The sequence below is a fragment of the Schistocerca cancellata genome, chromosome 1 (assembly GCF_023864275.1).
Source record: "Schistocerca cancellata isolate TAMUIC-IGC-003103 chromosome 1, iqSchCanc2.1, whole genome shotgun sequence".
Classification (NCBI taxonomy): domain Eukaryota; kingdom Metazoa; phylum Arthropoda; class Insecta; order Orthoptera; family Acrididae; genus Schistocerca; species Schistocerca cancellata.
The window spans coordinates 66,172,139-66,196,014 of NC_064626.1; the positions used below are offsets into that span (position 1 = coordinate 66,172,139).

Consider the following 23,876-nt stretch of genomic DNA (forward strand, 5'->3'; position numbering starts at 1 on the left):
GCTAGGTACTTTGTGAAACAAGTCTTTTTCCTCAAGAATATGAATTTGGCGCCCCCATTTCCCAGTAGCATCTAGCTGCTTGCTGCGACTGCTTGCACAGCCAACAGCCACATTCCTGTAGCCAGAAGCAGGAGAATCTACAACTCAAATGCGACTCAACTGCGCATGCGTATGAGCCCGCACGTAAACAGTTGCGACTTTATGCTCATTGGAGGCAATTTGTTGTTACAAAGCACTGCACAGTCTTCCTAAAGCCTTTGACGCATTTTCAATTTATTTTCCTTTTTTCTCTCATTTATGTTTTATTGTTGAAGTATTATTCTGCAGTAGTGGGATTCAGTAATATCCTTTGTTAGAGTATGGGTTCTTACCAGTCAAAATTACAAAAATTTAATTGAAAACTGAAACAATAAAAACTTCCCAGAATTCTAAAAATATCCCTGGTTTTTCCCGGTTTTCTCCCGGATGAAAAAATTTCCGTGTTTTTCCCGGATCTCTCGGTTGTCCCAAGTCGTATACACCGTGGATAAGGCTATGTGGGAATGCAGTAGCCACCAGAAAGATTGCGGGAGGCGCACATTGGGACGACGCATCATGGATGGTAGTTGCCGCAAGTAGAGTCCCGTCCACCAGAGGGCACGCGAGAATTCGGCCGTGACCTCTGCTGGCGGAACAACAACAACTACTCAGGCAGCACGGGTCATGCCCATTCAGTTCACATCGGACATGCCTAGGACACAGTTCCCGGTCTACGCTAAGTGAAGTGCGACGGAAATGTGAACCATGTTATTACAGGGAGAGAAAAAAAAAAAAAAAAAAAAAAAAAAAAAAAAAAAAAAAAAAAAAACATTCAAGATAAAATTCAGTGAATCGTTTGTGCATGAGGCAATAGACAACATCTCACCTCTAATGTGGGCACAGTCTGTGCAGCATGCTGAAAAGCTTCAGAAATAATAATTTGACAGGGAAGCGATGATGGATATAAGCCTAGAACCTATCATAGTAAATTTACAATGAGGTTGTTCGGAAACAGATTCAAATAGAAGTGACGGTGGTATTGTGATGTAGACTTTGGAACAAAGTAATAATATTTCTTAGTTTTATGTTGTCTTTAATGGGGTGCAAAAACTTTCATATTACACATATATAACCAGAACACCATGCCAGTCCTGGCAGTCAGTGATTTCAACTACTGATGGCAGGGACAGGGGTCAAAAGATAAAGTGTTTTATTCAAAATGACGTGGCTTGCAAACCAAGAAGATTTTACTGCCACTTGACACTGTGAAAGACTCCAAAGACACTTTTCTCTAAGTTATTTTTAGTATACTTGCTTTGACAGAAGAAGCCTTCTAATACTGAAGCCACTGAAGTGGTAGCAACATCATTTGTAACTTACTCTATGTAAATAACACAAACAAAGTTTTGTTCAGTTGTGCTGTCTGCATTCAGTTACACAAGGCACAAAATAAAAGAAAATTGGTAATACAAATGATAAGTTATATATAAACTTGCAAGTTCCTACCACTGAGTTTAAAGTCCCATGACAGGTCATAGTTGTAAAGGCTCTTTTGGGGTAGCTGGGGCATACAAAATTCATTTAACTTTCATTTTATTAAACATGTTTACACAGTCTAAAGGATAGATTGCTACTCACTGTATAGGAGATATGTTGAGTTGCAGACAGGCACAGGCTGTGGGGGAGGGAGAGGGCAGAAACAGGGAGTGGACAAGAAAAGGACCAGAGAAGGGGAAAAGACCGGTGTGTGTGTGTGTGGTAGAGAGCAGCACACAATGAGGGTGAGGGGACACGAATTGGAAGAAGGTGATGGGAAAGAGGGCACAGAAATTGTTGGGTGGAGGTTATAGGGACAGTATGTTACTGTATGTCGAGGCTGGGATGACCTACTATCCCCACACCCTGCACCAAAGTGTTTCTGTCCCATTTGTCCCATCACCTCCTCTCAATTAAAGGTTTCTCACCCTCATTGTGTGCTGCTCTCTGCCAGTCCACCAACTGGTCTTTGTCCCTTCTCTGCTCCTCTCAATTTCCATTCCTCATACCCTCCCTCCTCATGGCTTACCATTGCTGTGCCTGCCAGTCTTGTCCTGCCACAATCTAGTCTCTGCACATTTTGCCAGGCAGCACTCACTTCTCTCTTCCCACCCATATCTTGCTGTCGCCCCCTTCTGCCCCACCCCCACCCCACCCCCCCTCTCCCCAGATTGGTGCTTCCATTCAACACGACACACTTGCATTCTGGCTGGAGCAGCTGGGGGACAGTGGTCATGTGTGTATGAGGTGTGCTTGCTTGTGTGAACATGAGTATGTTTTCTTTTCTGAAGAAGGCTTTGGCCAAAAGCTAAACGTGGAACAGTCTTTTTGTTGTGCTTGTCTGCAACAAAACGTGTCATCTGTGTGGTGAGTAGCAATCAGCCTTTTCATAATTTTGTTGAATATCAGAATAAGACAGCAAAGAAAACTTTACTGTGTACCAAACAGTCTTTATTTCTGTTTTTATGTCTGTTTACATCATGCCACTGTAAAAACATTAGGCAGAGTGAGCAAATCATTCACAGAAGTAATACATCAGCCCGCCAGATTAAAAACTATTACTTACCACAATACGTACAAAATTAATTGCAAATTTGTTTCAAATAAAATGTTTTACCATGATAAAAAACTACATTTGTAATGTTTCATATCAAAGACAGTGAAGTATCACACTGCCTGCCATGAATAACGTGATGGCACAACCAACAAAGAAAAATAAGAACCTAGTAGGTTGTGGAATTGGTATGACACAGTACACAATTGTGTGGCCAATTCGTGCTATAGTAAATGCTCGGAACAGATTGATGGCAAGACCTGGAGATGGATTTGTTAGCAGATATGCTAGTGCCACAATAAAGAACACTGTGATGTTCTCCAAATCATTTAGATGTCCCCTGCAAAAGCATAAAATAATTTTAAATTAGAACTCTCCATTAAAATCACAACAGATTTTCATTTATTAAAATTATTACATGACATTTAAAAAATTCCAAACAGATTAATAGTGAAATCTATTGAATCAAGAATTCCTCTCCCTGCTTGTTTTGACTTATAGAAGCACCTGATTTTGTAATTAAGAAAGGTAATCTGTAGATACAATTTTGAGTGAATTAAGTCAAATCAGTGAAGAATAGTTTGGATGGACAATTTAGCCACATGGCTGAGCACTGCAAGCATCAGACATCAGTAGCTCCCTCCCTCTACTTACGCAAGAACCACTAGTAAATGGGAAATGAGCTCTGAGTCATCTAGTGTCTGATAAGTAAAACATATTAGTGTGGTGTCACCGCCAGAAACCACACTTGCTAGGTGGTAGCCTTTAAATCGGCTGCGGTCCGTTAGTATATGTCGGACCCGCGTGTCGCCACTATCAGTGATTGCAGACCGAGTGCCGCCACATGGCAGGTCTAGTCTAGAGAGACTCCCTAGCACTTGCTCCAGTTGTACAGCCGACTTTGCTAGCGATGGTTCACTGACTACAAACGCTCTCATTTGCAGAGACGACAGTTTAGCATAGCCTTCAGCTACGTCATTTCCTACAACCTAGCAAGGTGCCATATTCAGTTACTATGAATATATTCTGAACAGATAATATTGTGAATCATGTACTGTCAAGAGCGACGTTCATCATTACTGAATTAACTCAAGTATCAAACTAATTACGTCCACTTTCTGAATTCTAATTCCTTGTCATGTTCTAGACCTCACGTCAGTATAGTCCTTCCCTCCTCACGCCAGCCTGTGTGAGTTAAAACGCATGCATTTCGGCCTCCCTTCGTAACACGGTGTTGGCTCTTCTGCCAACACAACAATTAGACTTCACCTTCACTCATTCTACTAGTGTTTCAGCACTGATGTAGACAGCATTTAGCATCAGATAAAGAGATGGAGCACTAGCTCAGCTAAAGAACAGTGAAGATGATGGTGCAATTTTGATCTGCAGTCCAGCACTCAGTTTAAGAGAGTTCAGGAATCAATGAGAAATCTACAAGAACAATGTGATAATTTCTTGACCTCATTGTGAATGCCTATATTTTTTTAAGCTAAAAAGACACCAACTGATATTTTTCTATTATGTCCCTGTTAGGTTAACGAAGTTTATCTAGTGCTTTTTTAATGACTTGATTCAATTTTTGAAGTGTAAGTCTTGTAGGTCTGCAAAATATCCCTATATGGCTAACATAACTTTTACATTAAGATCAGAATGTTTTCAAGCTATAAATTTCGTAAGCAGTGGGAATATGCTGGAGGCCAGAGGGTGCCAAAACTGCTGAATAGCTAGTCTACTGGAAAACGTCAGTTTTCCTGTAGCTAGTATACTTCTGTGGAAATCTTAATTGTCTTGGTTTTTTCCTCCTGCATACCAGGCAATAAAATACACACAAAAAGTCATCTACACAAAACTGCTTCTACCTTGTTCTTGTAAACCAGAACTGCATTTGAAACTCTAATCTTCTGATGAATCCAGTCTACCAACACTCTCAATTGGCCACAAAGTGATAATGTCACACAAAGGAAATGTGCACTACATCACAATAACTCATTGCCTAAGTTTCCTGTATGCCTAATACTCAGCAAGCTGAGAGTTTTTCTCATATCTTCACAAGTAGGCACTGGCAGTGTGCACATTTTGAGCTGGATGCTGCTGTTGGATAGCCAGAAGGGTAATCTGGGCTCATAACAAATGAGGTATGTTAAGGCACAGTTACATATCTGATGCAGTAATGTTAGGAGCACATAAAATTTGACACCATACACAACAGCACTGTTCTTCAGGGAACATCAAATACCATTTCTTGGAAATTAACTTATAGTCAGATGGTTCAGAGCCTGAATAAATAGTTTAAAGGATGTCAGTTTCCACTTATGGCTGTACGGGCCATGTGAGCTGGGATAAAAAATTAACAAGAATTTTTTAATTTTGCGAGTTTACATATCTACTTTTCAAAACTTTTTTATCTTCTTAGTACACATTTTCCTACTGTATGTTTGCATTTTCAGCTGTTTTTAATATTTAGTTTATTGTTGACAATGGAAAGGTAATACGTGTTTTTGAGCGCATGACAAATTTTTACTTTTGAAACAGATGGATCAACAAATTTGTGTTAACTATTTCTTGAAAACTGGGATATAGTACACCACAGCACTCAAAATGTTGACTGTAGCTTTTATTGAATATACTATTAGTAAGACAAGAGTTTATATTTAGTATAAAAGCTTCAAAGAGGATCACGACACGACAAAGACAACTACCCTGGATGCCCTAGCACATCGATTATGTGGAAGAAGAAAGAAAATGGTTCTAAAAAATCATTGAATCACCATCAGAGAGGTTTCTGATGTTTTCATTATATCCTTTGGCTCATGTCAGGCAATTTTTGAGATATTTTGGTACGAAACGTGTAACAGCAAAGTTTTTTCTGAAACTGTTGAATTTCGACCAAAAATGATGTTGCGTAGACATCGCTCATGAATTGCTCAATGAAGTCAACAAGAATACAGCACTTCTAAAGAAGGTTGTAACAGGTAACAACACATGGGTATGTGGGTATGATGTCAAAACCAAGGCCCAATCGTCCCAATGGAAACTGCCTGAAGAGCCAAGACTGAAAAAAATTCAAGTTCTATCACATGCAAAGGTCGTTCTCATTGTTTTCTTCAGTTGCAGTGGGATAGTGCATCAAGAATTCCTGCCTTATGGCTGTACTAAGCAATACTACCTGGAAGTTAAGCACCCTTTGTGTGAAGCAGTCACCAGAGCAGCTGCTGCTGGATCAGAGAGCTGTCTGCTCACTAGAGGGAGGTCATACTGTCATCACAGTTGCAGCGGGAAACACTGCTGACAGCGGCATTCAAGTGATGCCATGCTCAGCCACACACTTTGTGATGTCAGCAATGGCAGACATCGATTGTTTCCATGAGAGGCAACTGGATGCATTCGAGTAATGCCATGCTCAGCCCTGCTCTTTGCACTGTCAGCAATGCCGGACATCTATTGTTTCAGATGAGAGGCACGAGAGGCAACTGGATGCCTCCGCCAACCTGTTCCTAATGAATTATGGCTGAGGGTCAAAATAAAAAAGTTAATTAAACAAATCTGCTGTCATCCTGACATCTCATTTCACTCTACATAGGTGACAATCCATGGGTCATCTAACACTGGTGTCAGATCATTGATGTCACCTTCTTAGAGTAATGTCTGAACCTACAGCCTACAGTATGGCGAGTCCAAAAAAGTTTGATTGTATTTTGGTCATGGAGAAAGGGTCTGACGATTGTGCATTTTGTAAAGTAAATTTTATTGTGAGTAAAGATTTGTCTAGTTTTAGAGATAATGGAAGTCATGATTGGTTAGTGCCTGTTAGATGTGCCCAGTGCTTTGAGGGCCACTCAGTGTCATGTACAGAATCAGTTCCAGTAAAATGTTATGCGTGTAATTGTTAGGGGCATATGGCTAGGCAACGCCAGGAGTTGAGATGCTCATGAATAAATGTAAGAATTAAGTTAATGTAATTTATTTTCTTGTCTTGTGAATGTTAGTTCTCAAAACTAGTGTTGTCAAGGAGAAAGCTTCAACAGAGCCAGAGATACAAGGTGTATCAGAGAGGGAAGCAGTACGCATAGTGTAAGAGCAGGTAGCACAATTAACAGCGGATAATACAGAACTGCGTAGGCTGGCAGAATTGCGATCTTCACAACAGGATGTAGATTCATCAGTTGCAAGATTAATTGCTTCTTTTTCTGGTAAGGCAACTGAGGAGATGCAGGAGTTTGTGGGAGACCTCGGAAATCTGGCTGAGATGGAAGGTCGGTCTGATAAGGAATTACTAAGCATTGCAAAATTGAGACTAACAGGGGAAGCTGAAACTTGTGTAGGGTATACAGAAGCTCTTCACATAGGATAAGGACAATTAATGGATGTACCTATGAATTGGGACAGGACGCTGCAGTCAGTGAAATTATTTTGCAAGAAGCTGAGTGTAGGGCACTCTATGCTTTTCTTAAGAGGGTTGCATGTGGAAATGTCAAGACGTGTACGGACATGGGGTTCAATGGATTTGCACATAGCAGTGTGGTTATAGCTGGAGTTTGAGAAGATTGATTTGTTGACTGGAATGCAGGGTAAACAGAGAGTGTTTGCAGCTAATACAAAATGTTTCAGGTGTGGATGAATGGGGCATGTAAGAAGACAGTGTCACCAACCTCAGGGTAATGTGAATACAGTAAGAGGAAGTAATAGTTTTAGAAGTACAGGACTGAAGAAGAATAACGTGTTAAACACCAATGAGAACACCAGGTCCACCATGGTCATTCCCAGTTAGACTGGATACCACAAAATTGTATGCAGAGGAGGAATGTGCGATAAGAGAACTAGTAGGAGAAAAGGGTTGCAGGATACTACTCAACACAGGATGCGTGTGTTGGTCACTAGCAGTGATCTGGTGAAACAAAAGCAATGGGACCCACCATGATATAGCTTGCATGGAATGGGGAATAAAGATGTCACACCATTAGGATCGGTGGTCATAGACTTTTTCCTGGATACAGTTCAATTTAATTGATGTGTAGAGATTGTGCCACACCTGGGTGAGGGCTGTGACATGATTCTAGGATTAGATTTATTATATCAGCATTGTGCCATAATCTATCTTCGAGGACATGGGTTGGTACTTGACAGAAAAATGTTTCAGTTATGTAAAACCATTGCCAGTGTAGCAATGTTGCAAGGGGAGTCTTTCACAGATGACGAACTGATTAAACCATGAATGGTCACAATAAGACTTGATTTGCACCCTTTTGGTGAGTGTTCAGTCTAGCTTGCTGGCAGGAATTTTGGGTATGGTGGAATCGTTAGAAGATAATGAAGTATCAGATCAGGTGGGTTGCTTAGTTAAAAGAGGTAATGTGTGCATACATAAATAAAGGGTGAAAATAAGGTGCCTGTTTTTATAGATGAGTTTAATGCAAAGGACGTAGGATTAACAAACAAGTTGCAAATCACTAATAGGGATATCCTGGAGGAGAAGAATGGGACACAAGTGTGTCGGCCATGGACAATCACCGAATGCCATTGTATCTGCATTTTGAGGAAACATGAAGCACTTAGAGGGAAGCAATAGGAAACTGATGGAAAAAATTACTTTTGGAATTTAAGGATTTATTTCTTTCAAAAGGGCCATTACCAGCTATGCATATTACACAGCACCATATTCCTACAGGAAATGGATTATCAGTCTACCACAAACAGCACAGAATACCTAGGTACTGCAATTTTGGAGGAATTTATCAATCAATAGCTTAAATATGGAATATTTGAAGAAAGTAATAATGCACGGGGGGCACAAACAGTCATTGTGCCAAAGCAATCAATGGATGGAACAAAAAAATATATGTTTTTTTGTGATTACAGGCATCTAAATGAGAAAACTGTAATGGATGCCTACTCTTTGTCAAACAACACAGAAACCTTGGACCACTTAAGGCGATACAAATATTTTTCAACAATGGATTTGAAGAGTGGTTCTCACTAGATTGAGGTTGCACTCCAGGATCAACACAAAACAGCATTTTTGGCAGCCTGGGGACACTACCAATTGAGAAGAATGCCATTCGGATTAAAAAACACATCTGTAACATTTCAGAGACTGTTGGACAAAGTACTCTGAGGTTTAAAACCATGGCAATCCTCAGTATATCCTGATGGCATAATTTTGTGTGGGAGTGATATGGAACAGCATATGCAACGATTAAGGGAAGTATTCCTAAGGTTAAAAGCAGCAAAATTAACAATGAGTACAGAAAAGTGTAATTTTGTGATGGAAGAGGTAGAATACCTAGGGCACATCATAATTTAAAGAGGGGTTAAGTCAGACTCAAGATTAATTAGAGCTGTATATGAATTTCCTGTATCAGAATCTGTAAAGGAGTTGCAATTTTTCTTAGAAGTTGTGAAGTATTACTGCCAGTTCGTAAAAGGATTTATGAATACTGTCAGACCGTTGACAAAGTTGTTAAAAAAAGGTGTTAAATTAGTGTGGTCAGAAGAGTGCAAGTATGCTTTTGTGGAGCTAAAAGAAGCTTTAACATTAAGGCTGATATTGGTATTTTTGGATTTTAATAGACAATTTGTTTTAACATGTGATGCATCAAACCATGCATTTGGCTGTGTGTTGTCACAAGGGGTAGAAAGGTGTAGAACATCTGGTAGCTTATGCACCAAGACAAGTAAATTCTGCAGAAATAAATTATTCCACAATGGAGAAAGAGGTGTTAGGCCTTATTTATGGAATCAAGTATTTCAAATGTTATCTGTATGGTAAAAAGTTTAGAGCAATAACAGACCATTCAGCATTAAAATGGTTGTTGGGATTAAAGGATCCTTCTAGTAGGTTGACACGATGGGCAGTAAGACTAAGTGAATTTGATATCAACGTCACACGTAAGCTTGGGAAGAAGCACAGAAATGTGGATGGCTTAAGAAGAAAGTAGCAGTATTACATTTTGGGGGTAATGAGCATGTGGAATGGCAAACTGCCCAGAGCTTGGACGACAGTGGACGACGAATGTAAGCAGTAATTTAAGCAGTCACAGGACTGTATGCAGGGTGGATTGCTATGCAGAGAAACTAATTTGGGACAGCAGGTACCAGTGAAGCTAAGGAATAGAGTGCTATAACAAGCTCATGATCACATATTAGCGGGTGTGTATAGAGAGCAGATTTGTGCCGAACAAGAGCATCATTGCATAGGTTAATTGAAACAATTAGTACCATTTGAATTTCTGGGAACTGATGTTTTAAGTCCATTATGTAAAACACCTACAGGGAATAAGTTCGAACTCACAATAACTCACAATCACAGATCATTTTTCAAGACTAGAAATGATCAAGATGCCAAACCATCAGGCAGCAACAGTGGCACAAGCACTTGCAAATAATTGGATTTTGAAGTTTGGAGTGCCTGAAACAATAGTAACAGACCAGAGAACAAACTTCACATCAGATCTATATATGCAGTTGTGTACGTTATTGAACGTGAAGAAGTTAAGGACATGTTATCTCCATCCACAAGCCAAAGGAAGAACTAAAAGAATGCATAGGACAGTCAGAGGATGCTCAGATACTATGTTGACTCACACCACACCAACTGGGATGACTATTTTTAAGTATGTTGTCTCTGCCTACATCTCAAAACAGCATATGAATACAGGATTATCGCAATGTGAAGTAGTATATGGTTGTAAATTGCCATCACCAAGCAATATATTGAAAATGAAGAAATAGCAATATATTGAAAATGAAGAAATGAAAGACTGGAGAGTCTGTTAGGGAATCTGTCAGAGTAATTAGAAAAATTTGGAATAGAGTACAGAGGGCAAATAGAAGAGCACTAGAGAAACAGGAAGTAGTAGTGGGGTGTACAGCAAGAATGCCACAGTATAAGGTTGGTCAGTAGGTGATGCCATCAACTTTGTATACATCAAAGGGAAAGACAAAGAAATATCAGTATTCAATTGCCAGTGAGCATGACAACTGTGCAAGGAGGGCAGTTGAAACCTTTTTAAGGGAGTCTGGAATTTATTCAAGGGATAGGAGCTGCAGACAGGAAAGAGAGAGTGAGGAGAAAGATATCCAACAATAAACAGGAGGTTGTGAATGAATCGGTAATGAGAAACCCCTATGGAGTAAGGCCTAGGAGATAGTCAATTAACTTTTTTTGATTAGGTATAGATTTAGTGTAATTAGTATAAGCAGCTGCACAGCAGCAAGGAATTTAAGGGGAGGAAAGTGATAGATATTCCTGCTCACAGGTGAGATACAGAGAAGGCGAGTCGATGCAGTTCATAGAGGGAATGCTGTCTTTGTCAGGGTGGAAGTGTTATAGGACCAGCACATGGAAGGGGAAGTGCTGTTCGCCAAGCAGGAAGATGCAGTGATTGCCAGTCTTCACTGGATGGTACAGGCAGTATTCAATGCATGGAACATGTGTAATGAGGTGAGAAGATTGGAAGAAGCACTCCACAAATTCCACCAGGGAACGGAAAGGCACAGGTTACTCAAAGGAAGTGCTGGTGTATGTAAGAGAGTACACGGAGCATATGAGAAATTAAGGAGTAAAACGATCCAGGTACTGGGGGTTATTCTACAAATGCGAGGTAAGAGGGGTTGTATCGATGGTGGAGTTGGCTTATGAGAACAATATTTGGCACTGCTGATGAGGAAAACAAAGAGTTAATGACACTGCAGAATAGGTTTATCAGTGGGCAAAAGGGAACAAAGCCATGAGTGATTGGCACACTATGCAGATTGCAAGTTTAGAGGAAGACATATTGAAAAATAATACACGACTACTACGACAAATGACTGGAGAAGTAATGCGGTATGCCAGAGCTACAGAAGAGGCAGTTAATCGGAATACCAGGGAACTACAAACCAAAGCAGAAGTCTTAGATAAGGAAGTAGTAATGATAAAATGGTTGCAGTCCATAGAAGCACAAGGGAAAGTAACAGAACTACAGGAGGCCATGCAGCAGACAGTACAAGGTCAGCTAGGGGTAAATCGCGTAGTCTCCTTCCGCCGCCGAGCAGTGTGTCAGCAGTGCACAAGTGGCAGCATTACTGCATTTACTAGGCAATCTTGTATTTTAATAACCGCTTCAATTTTGTGTCGTTTTGTTTGCGCTCTCTGTAGATTAGTTCAGACGTTCTTTGCACAGTTTTTAGCATGGATAGGGACTGCAACTGCTGTGTTCGGATGCAGGCTGAGTTGGCATCCCTTCGCTCCCAGCTTCAGGCAGTGTTGGCTTCGGTCACACAGCTTGAGGCTGTTGCCAATGGGCATCACTGTGGGGGTCCGGATGGGGGTTTGTCGGGGACGGCCAGCTCGTCCCACGCATCCCCCGATCGGACTACGGCTGTGGTTGCCCGGGATACTGCCCGCATTGAGGCTGATCCCTCACCTGTGGTAGAGTGGGAGGTCGTCTCAAGGTGTGGCAGGGGGCGAAAGACATTCCGGAGGGCTGAACGGAAGGCCTCTCCAGTTTGTCTCACGAACCGGTTTCAGGCTCTGTCTCAGGCTGATACTGATCTTCAGCCTGACATGGCTGCTTGTCCTGTTCCAGAGGTTGCCCCTCAGTCTGCAAGATCCGGGCAGTCGCAGAGGGTGGGCTTACTGGTAGTTGGGAGCTCCAACGTCAGGCGCGTAATGGGGCCCCTTAGGGATATGGCAGCAAGGGAGGGGAAGAAAACCAAAGTGCACTCCGTGTGCATACCGGGGGGAGTCATTCCAGATGTGGAAAGGGTCCTTCCGGATGCCATGAAGGGTACAGGGTGCACCCATCTGCAGGTGGTCGCTCATGTCGGCACCAATGATGTGTGTCGCTATGGATCGGAGGAAATCCTCTCTGGCTTCCGGCGGCTATCTGATTTGGTGAAGACTGCCAGTCTCGCTAGCGGGATGAAAGCAGAGCTCACCATCTGCAGCATCGTCGACAGGACTGACTGCGGACCTTTGGTACAGAGCCGAGTGGAGGGTCTGAATCAGAGGTTGAGACGGTTCTGCGACCATGTGGGCTGCAGATTCCTCGACTTGCGCCATAGGGTGGTGGGGTTTCGGGTTCCGCTGGATAGGTCAGGAGTCCACTACACGCAACAAGCGGCTACACGGGTAGCAGGGGTTGTGTGGCGTGGGCTGGGCGGTTTTTTAGGTTAGATGGCCTCGGGCAAGTGCAGAAAGGGCAACAGCCTCAACGGGTGCGGGGCAAAGTCAGGACATGCGGGGACCAAGCAGCAATCGGTATTGTAATTGTAAACTGTCGAAGCTGCGTTGGTAAAGTACCGGAACTTCAAGCGCTGATAGAAAGCACCGAAGCTGAAATCGTTATAGGTACAGAAAGCTGGCTGAAGCCAGAGATAAATTCTGCCGAAATTTTTACAAAGGCACAGACGGTGTTTAGAAAGGATAGATTGCATGCAACCGGTGGCGGAGTGTTCGTCGCTGTTAGTAGTAGTTTATCCTGTAGTGAAGTAGAAGTGGATAGTTCCTGTGAATTATTATGGGTGGAGGTTACACTCAACAACCGAGCAAGGTTAATAATTGGCTCCTTTTACCGACCCCCCGACTCAGCAGCATTAGTGGCAGAACAACTGAGAGAAAATTTGGAATACATTTCACATAAATTTTCTCAGCATGTTATGGTCTTAGGTGGAGATTTCAATTTACCAGATATAGACTGGGACACTCAGATGTTTAGGACGGGTGGTAGGGACAGAGCATCGAGTGACATTATACTGAGTGCACTATCCGAAAATTACCTCGAGCAATTAAACAGAGAACCGACTCGTGGAGATAACATCTTGGACCTACTGATAACAAACAGACCCGAACTATTCGACTCTGTAAGTGCAGAACAGGGAATCAGTGATCATAAGGCCGTTGCAGCATCCCTGAATATGGAAGTTAATAGGAATATAAAAAAAGGGAGGAAGGTTTATCTGTTTAGCAAGAGTAATAGAAGGCAGATTTCAGACTACCTAACAGATCAAAACGAAAATTTCTGTTCCGACACTGACAATGTTGAGTGTTTATGGAAAAAGTTCAAGGCAACCGTTAAATGCGTTTTAGACAGGTACGTGCCGAGCAAAACTGTGAGGGACGGGAAAAACCCACCGTGGTACAACAACAAAGTTAGGAAACTACTGCGAAAGCAAAGAGAGCTTCACTCCAAGTTTAAACGCAGCCAAAACCTCTCAGACAAACAGAAGCTAAACGATGTCAAAGTTAGCGTAAGGAGGGCTATGCGTGAAGCGTTCAGTGAATTCGAAAGTAAAATACTAGGTACCGACTTGACAGAAAATCCTAGGAAGTTCTGGTGTTACGTTAAATCAGTAAGTGGCTCGAAACATCATGTCCAGACACTCTGGGATGATGATGGCATTGAAACAGAGGATGACAAGCGTAAAGCTGAAATACTAAACACCTTTTTCCAAAGCTGTTTCACAGAGGAAGACCGCACTGCAGTTCCTTCTCTAAATCCTCGCACCAACGAAAAAATGGCTGACATTGAAATAAGTGTCCAAGGAATAGAAAAGCAACTGGAATCACTCAACAGAGGAAAGTCCACTGGACCTGACGGGATACCAATTCGATTCTACACAGAGTACGCGAAAGAACTTGCCCCCCTTCTAACAGCCGTGTACCGCAAGTCTCTAGAGGAACAGAAGGTTCCAAATGATTGGAAAAGAGCACAGGTAGTCCCAGTCTTCAAGAAGGGTCGTCGAGCAGATGCGCAAAACTATAGACCTATCTCTCTGACGTCGATCTGTTGTAGAATTTTAGAACATGTCTTTTGCTCGAGTATCATGTCGTTTTTGGAAACTCAGAATCTACTATGTAGGAATCAACATGGATTCCGGAAACAGCGATCGTGTGAAACCCAACTCGCATTATTTGTTCATGAAACCCAGAAAATATTAGATACAGGCTCCCAGGTAGATGCCATTTTCCTTGACTTCCGGAAGGCGTTCGATACAGTTCCGCACTGTCGTCTGATAAACAAAGTAAGAGCCTACGGAATATCAGACCAGCTGTGTGGCTGGATTGAAGAGTTTTTAGCAAACAGAACACAGCATGTTGTTCTCAATGGAGAGACATCTACAGACGTTAAAGTAACCTCTGGCGTGCCACAGGGGAGTGTTATGGGACCATTGCTTTTCACAATATATATAAATGACCTAGTAGATAGTGTCGGAAGTTCCATGCGGCTTTTCGCGGATGATGCTGTAGTATACAGAGAAGTTGCAGCATTAGAAAATTGTAGCGAAATGCAGGAAGATCTGCAGCGGATAGGCACTTGGTGCAGGGAGTGGCAACTGACCCTTAACATAGACAAATGTAATGTATTGCGAATACATAGAAAGAAGGATCCTTTATTGTATGATTATATGATAGCGGAACAAACACTGGTAGCAGTTACTTCTGTAAAATATCTGGGAGTATGCGTGCGGAACGATTTGAAGTGGAATGATCATATAAAATTAATTGTTGGTAAGGCGGGTACCAGGTTGAGATTCATTGGGAGAGTCCTTAGAAAATGTAGTCCATCAACAAAGGAGGTGGCTTACAAAACACTCGTTCGACCTATACTTGAGTATTGCTCATCAGTGTGGGATCCGTACCAGATCGGGTTGACGGAGGAGATAGAGAAGATCCAAAGAAGAGCGGCGCGTTTCGTCACAGGGTTATTTGGTAACCGTGATAGCGTTACGGAGATGTTTAACAAACTCAAGTGGCAGACTCTGCAAGAGAGGCGCTCTGCATCGCGGTGTAGCTTGCTCGCCAGGTTTCGAGAGGGTGCGTTTCTGGATGAGGTATCGAATATATTGCTTCCCCCTACTTATACCTCCCGAGGAGATCACGAATGTAAAATTAGAGAGATTAGAGCGCGCACAGAGGCTTTCAGACAGTCGTTCTTCCCGCGAACCATACGCGACTGGAACAGGAAAGGGAGATAATGACAGTGGCACGTAAAGTGCCCTCCGCCACACACCGTTGGGTGGCTTGCGGAGTATAAATGTAGATGTAGATGTAGATGTAAAGTTGTCACCAGAGTAGTACTTGGAAGGTCTAAGGAAAGTACAGAAGGAACTACCACTGGAGTTGGGTTGGCTTTAGAACCCAAACACACAAAATTATCTTTTCATTTCAAGGCAGCCACAGGATCAGTGAGAACTGGTGGAGGGAAATTTTAAATTTCCATTTGTACACCAATAGCAGGGAAACAAGCATGTTACAAGCACTACATAGTTCATGCATATTCTGTCAAGTTCAGATTGTTGACGTACTCTGTAAGAGTAAAAATGCAGCAACTATTATTAATTACTAAAGACAAGGGAAGTTATGTAGAAATGGAGGGAGCAAAGTTACAAAAATGCTACAGAGGGGCGATCACAGTCTGTCCGAATACGATAATATGAGTGTGGCAGGATTCCTGCACATTGAAATTGTTAATGGGATAAAAGGCAGTCAGAGAATGCAATAAAGAAGTGATCAAGCCAGAATTGCACTTTCAGCAGGTCAAGACACATTGGTTGTACTCTACTTCCGACAAGATGGTAGTAGTGGCTAATTGTTTCAAGCAGGGGAACCATACATCACAAAGAGGCTAGAATTAAATGGGAGCAGTTTATTATTAAGTGGAACAGCGCATGTGATAATGAGGCCTACTTACATCTACCTGCTGAGATTTCAGGGATGACTCACCAGAATACTTCACAGCCTTGTTTGTATTGCCGACAGGAGCCCATGGAAGTTGTAACTGCTACAAATCTAAACAGTTTGAATCAAACTCTAGGGCCAGAATTAATACAGTCTATAAACACATTTCTGAACCAGCAGGGGCAACAAGTTTCCCTGGAAATCTTAGCGCAGCATGTAAATTTATATTGGGAACATAAGTACTGGAAACAGACAACATTGACTATTGTCATACCAACCATCACGGTGACCCTTGTTCTGCTGAGCATAGTCCTTATTTTGGTCTGTAGAAGTTGAAGCACAAGACTGAGTTCGGACCCAGTTGTTATTCAGATTCCAGTAGACTGGATACCCTGAACATGAAAGCAGCAGAAGGAAGATGAACACACAAGGGTGTGGTATTAAGAATAATTGATTCATTTTAGGTTGTAAGTTTGGAATAGAGACTTAGAAGATATTGTGCAAGAATCCTAGTAATGAAATAAGTTCCATTGTGTTTGATCTAAGGAGCAGGGCAAGAGGTCCAGTAGAAATGTGTAAGATTAAGAGATATGGTTAAGGAAACCAACTGTTAGAATAATTCTTAAGGGGTCAAAAAGCTCACCAGAGCGGAACGAGTTGCAACAGACCCATCCACATGCTGGCAAGAGTGTTATGCGTTTCGAAGCAAAACATGGCCAACTGGCATTGTGAAACAGAGCCAGCTGTGTGTGGTATAGCAACAGCCAATTCTGCAATATGCTAATGAAAGGTCAGAAACATTTCCTCACTTGCATGTCAAGCTGTAAATGAACGTAGTCTGGAGAATATAAGTACTCAGCCATTCATGTTCTAAAATATTCTCATCTCATTATCACAGCCTACACCATGAGCCTGTGATACCCAGAGCGACATCCCAGAATGCAGCACAGGGTTGACTGTTCGATTGCATGGTAGGGCGGACTGCCTTGAGTCACCAGAGCAGCTGCTGTCAGATCAGAGAGCTGCCCGCTCACTGGAAGGAGGTCACAGCTGCTTCAGAGGTACCGTCACCTGCACTGCCACGCTGTCATCACAGTTGCATCCGGATATATCACTGTCAGTGGCATTCGAGTGATGTCATGCTTGGCCCAGCTCTTTGCGCTGTCAGCAATGCTGGACTATACTGTTTTGCATGAGAGGCAACTGGATGCCTCCACCAATATGTTCCTGATGAACTATAGCTTTGGGCCAGAATAAAGAAGTTAATTAAACAAATCTACTCTCATCCTGACATCTTGTTTCAATCTCCGTGGATGACAATCTATGGGTCATCTAACAATAATGAAAAGTGAATTCTAAAAGTGATTCCAAGACTGGAAAAAGTGCTGGTACAAGTGGATTATATCTGAGAGGGATTACATTGAAGGGGGAAAAGTTGCTGTTGATGGTGGATAAATAAAGATTCTTTCAGAAAAACGAAAAATCCCATTGCTTTTTGATTGCCTCTTGTGTAACTAAACTTCTATAGCCAAAATCAGTCTTTTTAAATATCTTGGATACTAATGCTACACACAAAAACTGTTAACCACATATATACTGCACAGTCAAAATCTGTCTATTAAACAGAGCAGCCATTGCAGACTATAGAAATGAAGTTCAATAATAAATTAAGGAACAAAAACACACTCACGGTATCATTAGCTCCATAAAACAGAAAGCTACAGAATATTGTGCTGGAAAAAAGACTAGATTTCAGTGTAAGAATTCATACTGCTTGAAAGTATTATTTGAATTAACTGTAACTTAATATCACACACATTAAGAAATTTTTCTTCCATACTGGCACTGTTTTGTACCCCGATTAGAGTAACTATGTAGTTGACAGTTGAACACTGTTGAGCATGAGGAGGGTGATATCTGTCAGTCACTGTAAGCATAACACAATATGTCTGTGGCAACAACAGCTGTGTGGTTGCTTAACAGATACATCCACATAATCTTCTTTTAAGGCCTATAACTTCAATTTTCTTTGCAAGCTTACAATAACCTTATCACTTTAGTCTAAAATTTCTCTGCTAGCTTCGAACATTCTGTTAAGTGAATTAAACATACCACACACAGAGAGACAATGATAAAAATTACAGCAATTAGGTTACCAGCTGCAAGTGTCATCTGTGGTGACTGAAACCTAAGTAACAATGTCATATGTCAGTGGTGAAAAGAGGATGACAGAGTTCACTTTCTGATTTAGTGTTGTTATGGTAGTTGTTGTTTAAGCTACTGGCTGTCAATGAGTTTGTTATTCGGATCCAAGTATTGTACAAAGGTACACTTCATAAGATTTACTTTAATAATGATGGAGTTGTAACTAAAATCACTGTGGCTCCATACCCGAATCAAATGATTTAGTCATTTACGTAGTAAGATTAATAAATCATGGTTCACAATGGAAGATTATCATATTTATTGCAGGCTGAGATTCTTATGTATTGATAAATTTCAGCTATAGCTGAGAGTACAGGAGAATACAGTCATTTGCTTAAAAATGCAATATTCAATACACAGAGTGTACAGAAGACAGAACTACCTCCAGGTACAACAAACTTTACTAACAAACATGTGCAAATAAATACAAATTTCAATTCCAAGATTTCCAGATTGAAAGTAATGATATACTCTGATAGCCATGGACATGGCCTTGCTGGAATCATACGTGACGATTTTCTGAAAATGCTGCTTCCATTGTAAAATGTGGGGCACCTTTGGGTGAAATCACAAGAAACATAAATGCCAAAAATATCTCCAGTTCATTAAAATGTACAATAATTATTGGGGGCACTATTGATGTATATAAAAATGAAATATTCAGACCCACTAACAAGTTGAAAGAAATGTTGAACTCCACTAGGAAAACACCTGTAATTGTCATAAGGATTCCTCATAGACACAGCCTTATAACCACTTCTATTGTGAATGATGAAATCATCAAGGCCAATAGGTAGTTTAAAAAGATTTGCAAAGCATTCCATAACTCACATTTCTTATCTGTAGAGTTCCTTGCAAGAAAGAATTTACATACCACGGCCTACATCTAAATATTAAGGATAAGACACTACGATGTCATAAAATCCGAGACATCATAAATTTATTAGGAATGTGCAAGGAGAATGACCCCATTATTCTGCCACATCCTTCTTCCCTGTCAACAGCATGCTCCACTGCACAGCAATCATTTTCAGAAGCAGTAAGACATCTTACACAACTGACATCAACAACAGTGTCAACTAAACCACTCAGTTAAAACCACCCATCTGTTAAGCAAACGAAAAGTGTCACCACCAGACTACTACAAGGATTTTTTATTGAAGACAACCAGCAACCAAACATTGAGATGAGCGGTGTGACAGTTCCCAAGGACAATAAATCACTAGTAATTTCTTACTAGAATGAACGGGGAATAACTAGTAAAATTGCTGAATTAGAAGTACTTTTGCTTGATCAGCTAAAGGATGTTTCAGTTTTATGTGTGAGTGAACATTGGTTAAAGGAAAACCAAGCGTGTACTGCTAGAATAACAGGATTTGAAATCATTAGTAGCTTCTGTAGAGAGACTTCTACAGGTGGAGGAACATGCATATATGTCAAGCAAGGAATGGAATGCAAACTATGTTCAGTAACATAAATAACATTGAAAAAGTGTTTGAATATTGTGTTTGCAAACTTAAAGAACACAAAATAATCATTGTGTGCATATACTGATCTGATCTCCCCCCCCCCCCCCCCCCCCCCCCGGCAACTTTATGGTGTTCTTGGACAGTGTAGAAAGGGTCTTCAGTGAATTATGGAATTTTAAAGAAAATATTGTTGTAGTTGGAGATTTCAATGTAAACTTTAATATAACCAGTTAAAATGTGTCTAAACTGAATAATTTACTATGTTCACATAATTTATCACCCACTGTCCATGAATACACTAGACTTGGAAAGACCAATAAAACTACAATTGATCAAATATTTTTTGACTTGCAAGCATTTGATCATAGTGCAGAAGTGATTGACACTGGATTCTCAGATCATGAAGCAATAAAATTTAGTGTAAATAATGTACTCAGCACAAATTCCAGGAAAAGTGAGAAATACTTCTACAGAAGGTGTATAAATGAGAACAACATTAGGATTTTAAATTCATTGTTAAAAAATTCAAACTGGGATTTGGACAAATACAACACTGTAGATATGAAGTTTAAGTCTTTTTCAGCTTGTTACAAACATCACTATGAAACTGCATTCCCTCTAAAGAAAATGAAAGTAAAAACCAGAACTAACACTTGGATAACACAGGGGATATGAAAATCTTCAGAGCAAGTTAAGTAAATCAGCTAGGCAAAACCCAGCTCTGAAACAGTATGTAAACTGTTACAGAAAACTTTAGAAGAAAGTCATTACAGCAGCAAAAAAATCAAGCAATGATTCATACATCAACAGAAACAAGTTCAGCTAAAAAAATGAAACCAGGTTGGAATGTGATAAATACAAACTCGGGCAGAATCAAAGCAAAAGACACCAACATTATTCTTAATAGCAAACGCAAAACTATAAATGATCCTTTACAAATTGCCACTATATTCAATAGCCACTGTACAAGTTTACTACAAAATCTTATAAAAAAATCAGTCACATAAAGGCTAATCATAACATCTCTGTGAATCCTAAAACTATGTTTTTGTATCCTGTAACAATACAAGAGGCAGAGAATGCAATGAGCAAACCAAGAAATACATTTTCCTGTGGTACAGACAGCATTCCTGACAAAGTAATTCAACTCAGCAAATATATTGTTCCTCACCTTGTTGTTATAATTAATGTTTCTTTCAGTGCTGGTACTTTTCCAAGAGAACTTAAGCTGCCAATAATAAAACCAGTATGTAAAAACAGTGACCCTATGATGCAAAAAACAGTAGACCCTTATCAAAGTCGTCTTGTTTCTCAAAAAATTTTGAAAGAATAATGTACAAAAGACTCTGCTTTTTTGAACAAATGTAGAATATTTCCCAATGAACAAAATTGATTTAGAAAAATATAGACCATGCAGAAGTGCTATACATAATTTCCTAAAACTTGTTCTAAATTCCATTGACCACAATGAAATAAACTGTGGATTGCTTTTAGACTTATCTAACATATTTGATCTTATTGATCATAAAACTGTACTGCTATGGAGTCCATGGCACTGCTCATATGTGGTTTAAATCGTACTTATTTGAAAGGTACCAGAAAGTGGAAATAGTTCATGATGGTAAATCCGTCTTTTCTGTATATGAGAAAGTTACTCAGTGGAGTACACCAAATACCACTGTTGGGACCTCTGTTTTCCCGATATTCATAAAAGACTTACCAAGTTACTTAACACAACCTGATGCTGTACTCTTTGCTGACAATACTAGCGGCTTTGTTAAAGTTCAGAATGTTACTGCCCTACTCAAAAAAACAGAAATAAGGAATGAAGTAATTAAATGGTTTAGAGAAAACAGTCTACTTATTAATGAGAAGAAAATGTTATGGATGAATAACAGGCATACTTCAAATACAGTAATCCCTAACATAATAGTGAAGTTCGACAAGCAGGAAATACTACAAGCTTCATATCATAAATTTTTAGGAATTTGGTTAGATGAGCATCTTGAATGGGATAAACATACAGAATGGCTCAATAAAAAACTAAGTAAATGCTGTTACATATTAAGAATGCTCAAAAATTCCTGCAGGGAAGAAACAGTGATGAGTGCCTATTAAGCATTCATGCATAGTCCACTGAGATATAGTGTCATATTTTGGGGTTTTTCAAGTCTAACAAAAAACTCCTTTACTGTCCAGAAATGTGCAATAAGAACTATAAAAAGGATTGCATCTAGGGAGTCCTGTAGGGAAATATTCAAAGAACTGAAAGTTATGACTCTTCCATCTATTTATATCTGTGAATGCATATGCTTTTTTAAATCCCATCCCCAGCTCTTTTCTTTGAACTGATTACCACAACTATGGAACTAGACACAGAACTAACTTCCATAGAGAAAAGTGTAATATATCAACCCAAAATTCTTTTTAGGGCCCTTCCCTTAAAGAGTTAAAAATATACCAAAGCTGCACATTTTTAAGAATGAACCAAAGAATATAATTATAAATGAAAGCTTTTACAGTGGTGATGAGTACGTAAATTTGAGGACATCCATAACTTGTGTTACACATAGCCATGTGTTATTGGATACAATGTAAATATAGAATTTGTTTGAGTTATGTATTGGGTTATCCATATGATTTTGTATGTATCTGTATGATTTGCTTTTGTTCAGGTATTTAATTATCTGAACGAGTTGTATACAGTCACTATTATTTATTTATTTTGTGTTTTAACATATGACAAGTCCTAAATCATTGTACATGATAAAATGGATGATCAATAAAAATCTCTCTTGAGACTACCAGAGGAATGCTCAATAGCAAAAAATGCTCCAAAATTTTGGTTATGTACAAAAGCTGCTGTTGATGTACAAGGCTCTGTACTTAGATGAGTCCTAAAGACGGGTGAAATTCTCTTATTTCAATTTGAGAGAGAGAGAGAGAGAGAGAGAGAGAGAGAGAGAGAGTGTGTGTGTGTGTGTGTGTGTGTGTGAGAGAGAGAGAGAGAGAGAGAGAGAGAGAGAGAGAGAGAGAGAAATTTGCTTCTTGGTTTATGGGCTATATGTCAAGCACATGTTTCACTTCCTAAATTTCAATATGAAACCACTGTGATCTGGGAAATGTGTAATATTATGCTTGGCCTTGATGGTATAATATTTAAATATATATTAAACTTTTTGTACACCAGTACATATTTTTACATTTTTATTTTCTTTTGCTCTCTATATGTTCAGAAAAAAATTATTTATGCACCAATTAGATTGTTATACCTTCTTCAATATCAAAACTGAAATGACAACTGTACAGTTGTGAAAAAGTTAATGAAAGTAATATGTACTCTATACATAAGTAATACACATGAGAATGAGAAGAAAATTAAATTACACTGCATTTCCAAACAGTATTGGGTAGGCTTTCTCTCAGTAATATATTTATTTATTTTGTGTACTTACCTCCTTACTCGTTCAATATCAGGATGATCATATTTCACTTTGGCACCTTTCATAGACGCAGTGTCTTCAGGACTTATAAAAATCTGACGAGACATGAAAGCAGTAATAACAAAGTATTATTTAATATCAGACAATGACAATGAGATATAACATAAGAACAGCAATTATTGTTACATAAATACTTTTAGAAGCTACTTCAGACGGTACAATAAAGTTCACAAGATTGTGAAATTGTTCAGTTCTCTTTAGTTATGAATTTAGTACCAGCAATATTCGTTTTAATTTCTTGGTTGACCACCATATATGTCCACGTTAACAGTCTCCATTTCTTACCAAGTTTACAAGCTGACTGAAATCAGATTCATAGCTTTTGTTAAGCTCTTAACAAATCACTGTCATGGCAAAATTAGGTGCTGATATGTGGAAAGACAGCTAGTAGAAAGTAGTCAGTGGCTTGCTACTGACGACATTGGTAGGTA

General features: G+C 39.9%; 1 protein-coding gene across 1 annotated transcript in view; it reads right to left on the minus strand.

Moving 5' to 3' along the window:
- Positions 1-2,483: 2,483 nt before the first annotated feature.
- Positions 2,484-23,876, minus strand: part of LOC126165185 (microsomal glutathione S-transferase 1-like) — a 30,554-nt gene continuing 9,161 nt past the window's right edge. The window contains exons 2-3 of the mRNA XM_049920299.1: positions 23,398-23,480; positions 2,484-2,948 (exon numbers count right to left, since the gene is read on the minus strand). Coding sequence (XP_049776256.1) covers positions 2,705-2,948; positions 23,398-23,480 — 327 coding nt within the window. The 3' untranslated portion in view covers positions 2,484-2,704. The remainder of the gene's footprint in view (positions 2,949-23,397; positions 23,481-23,876) is intronic.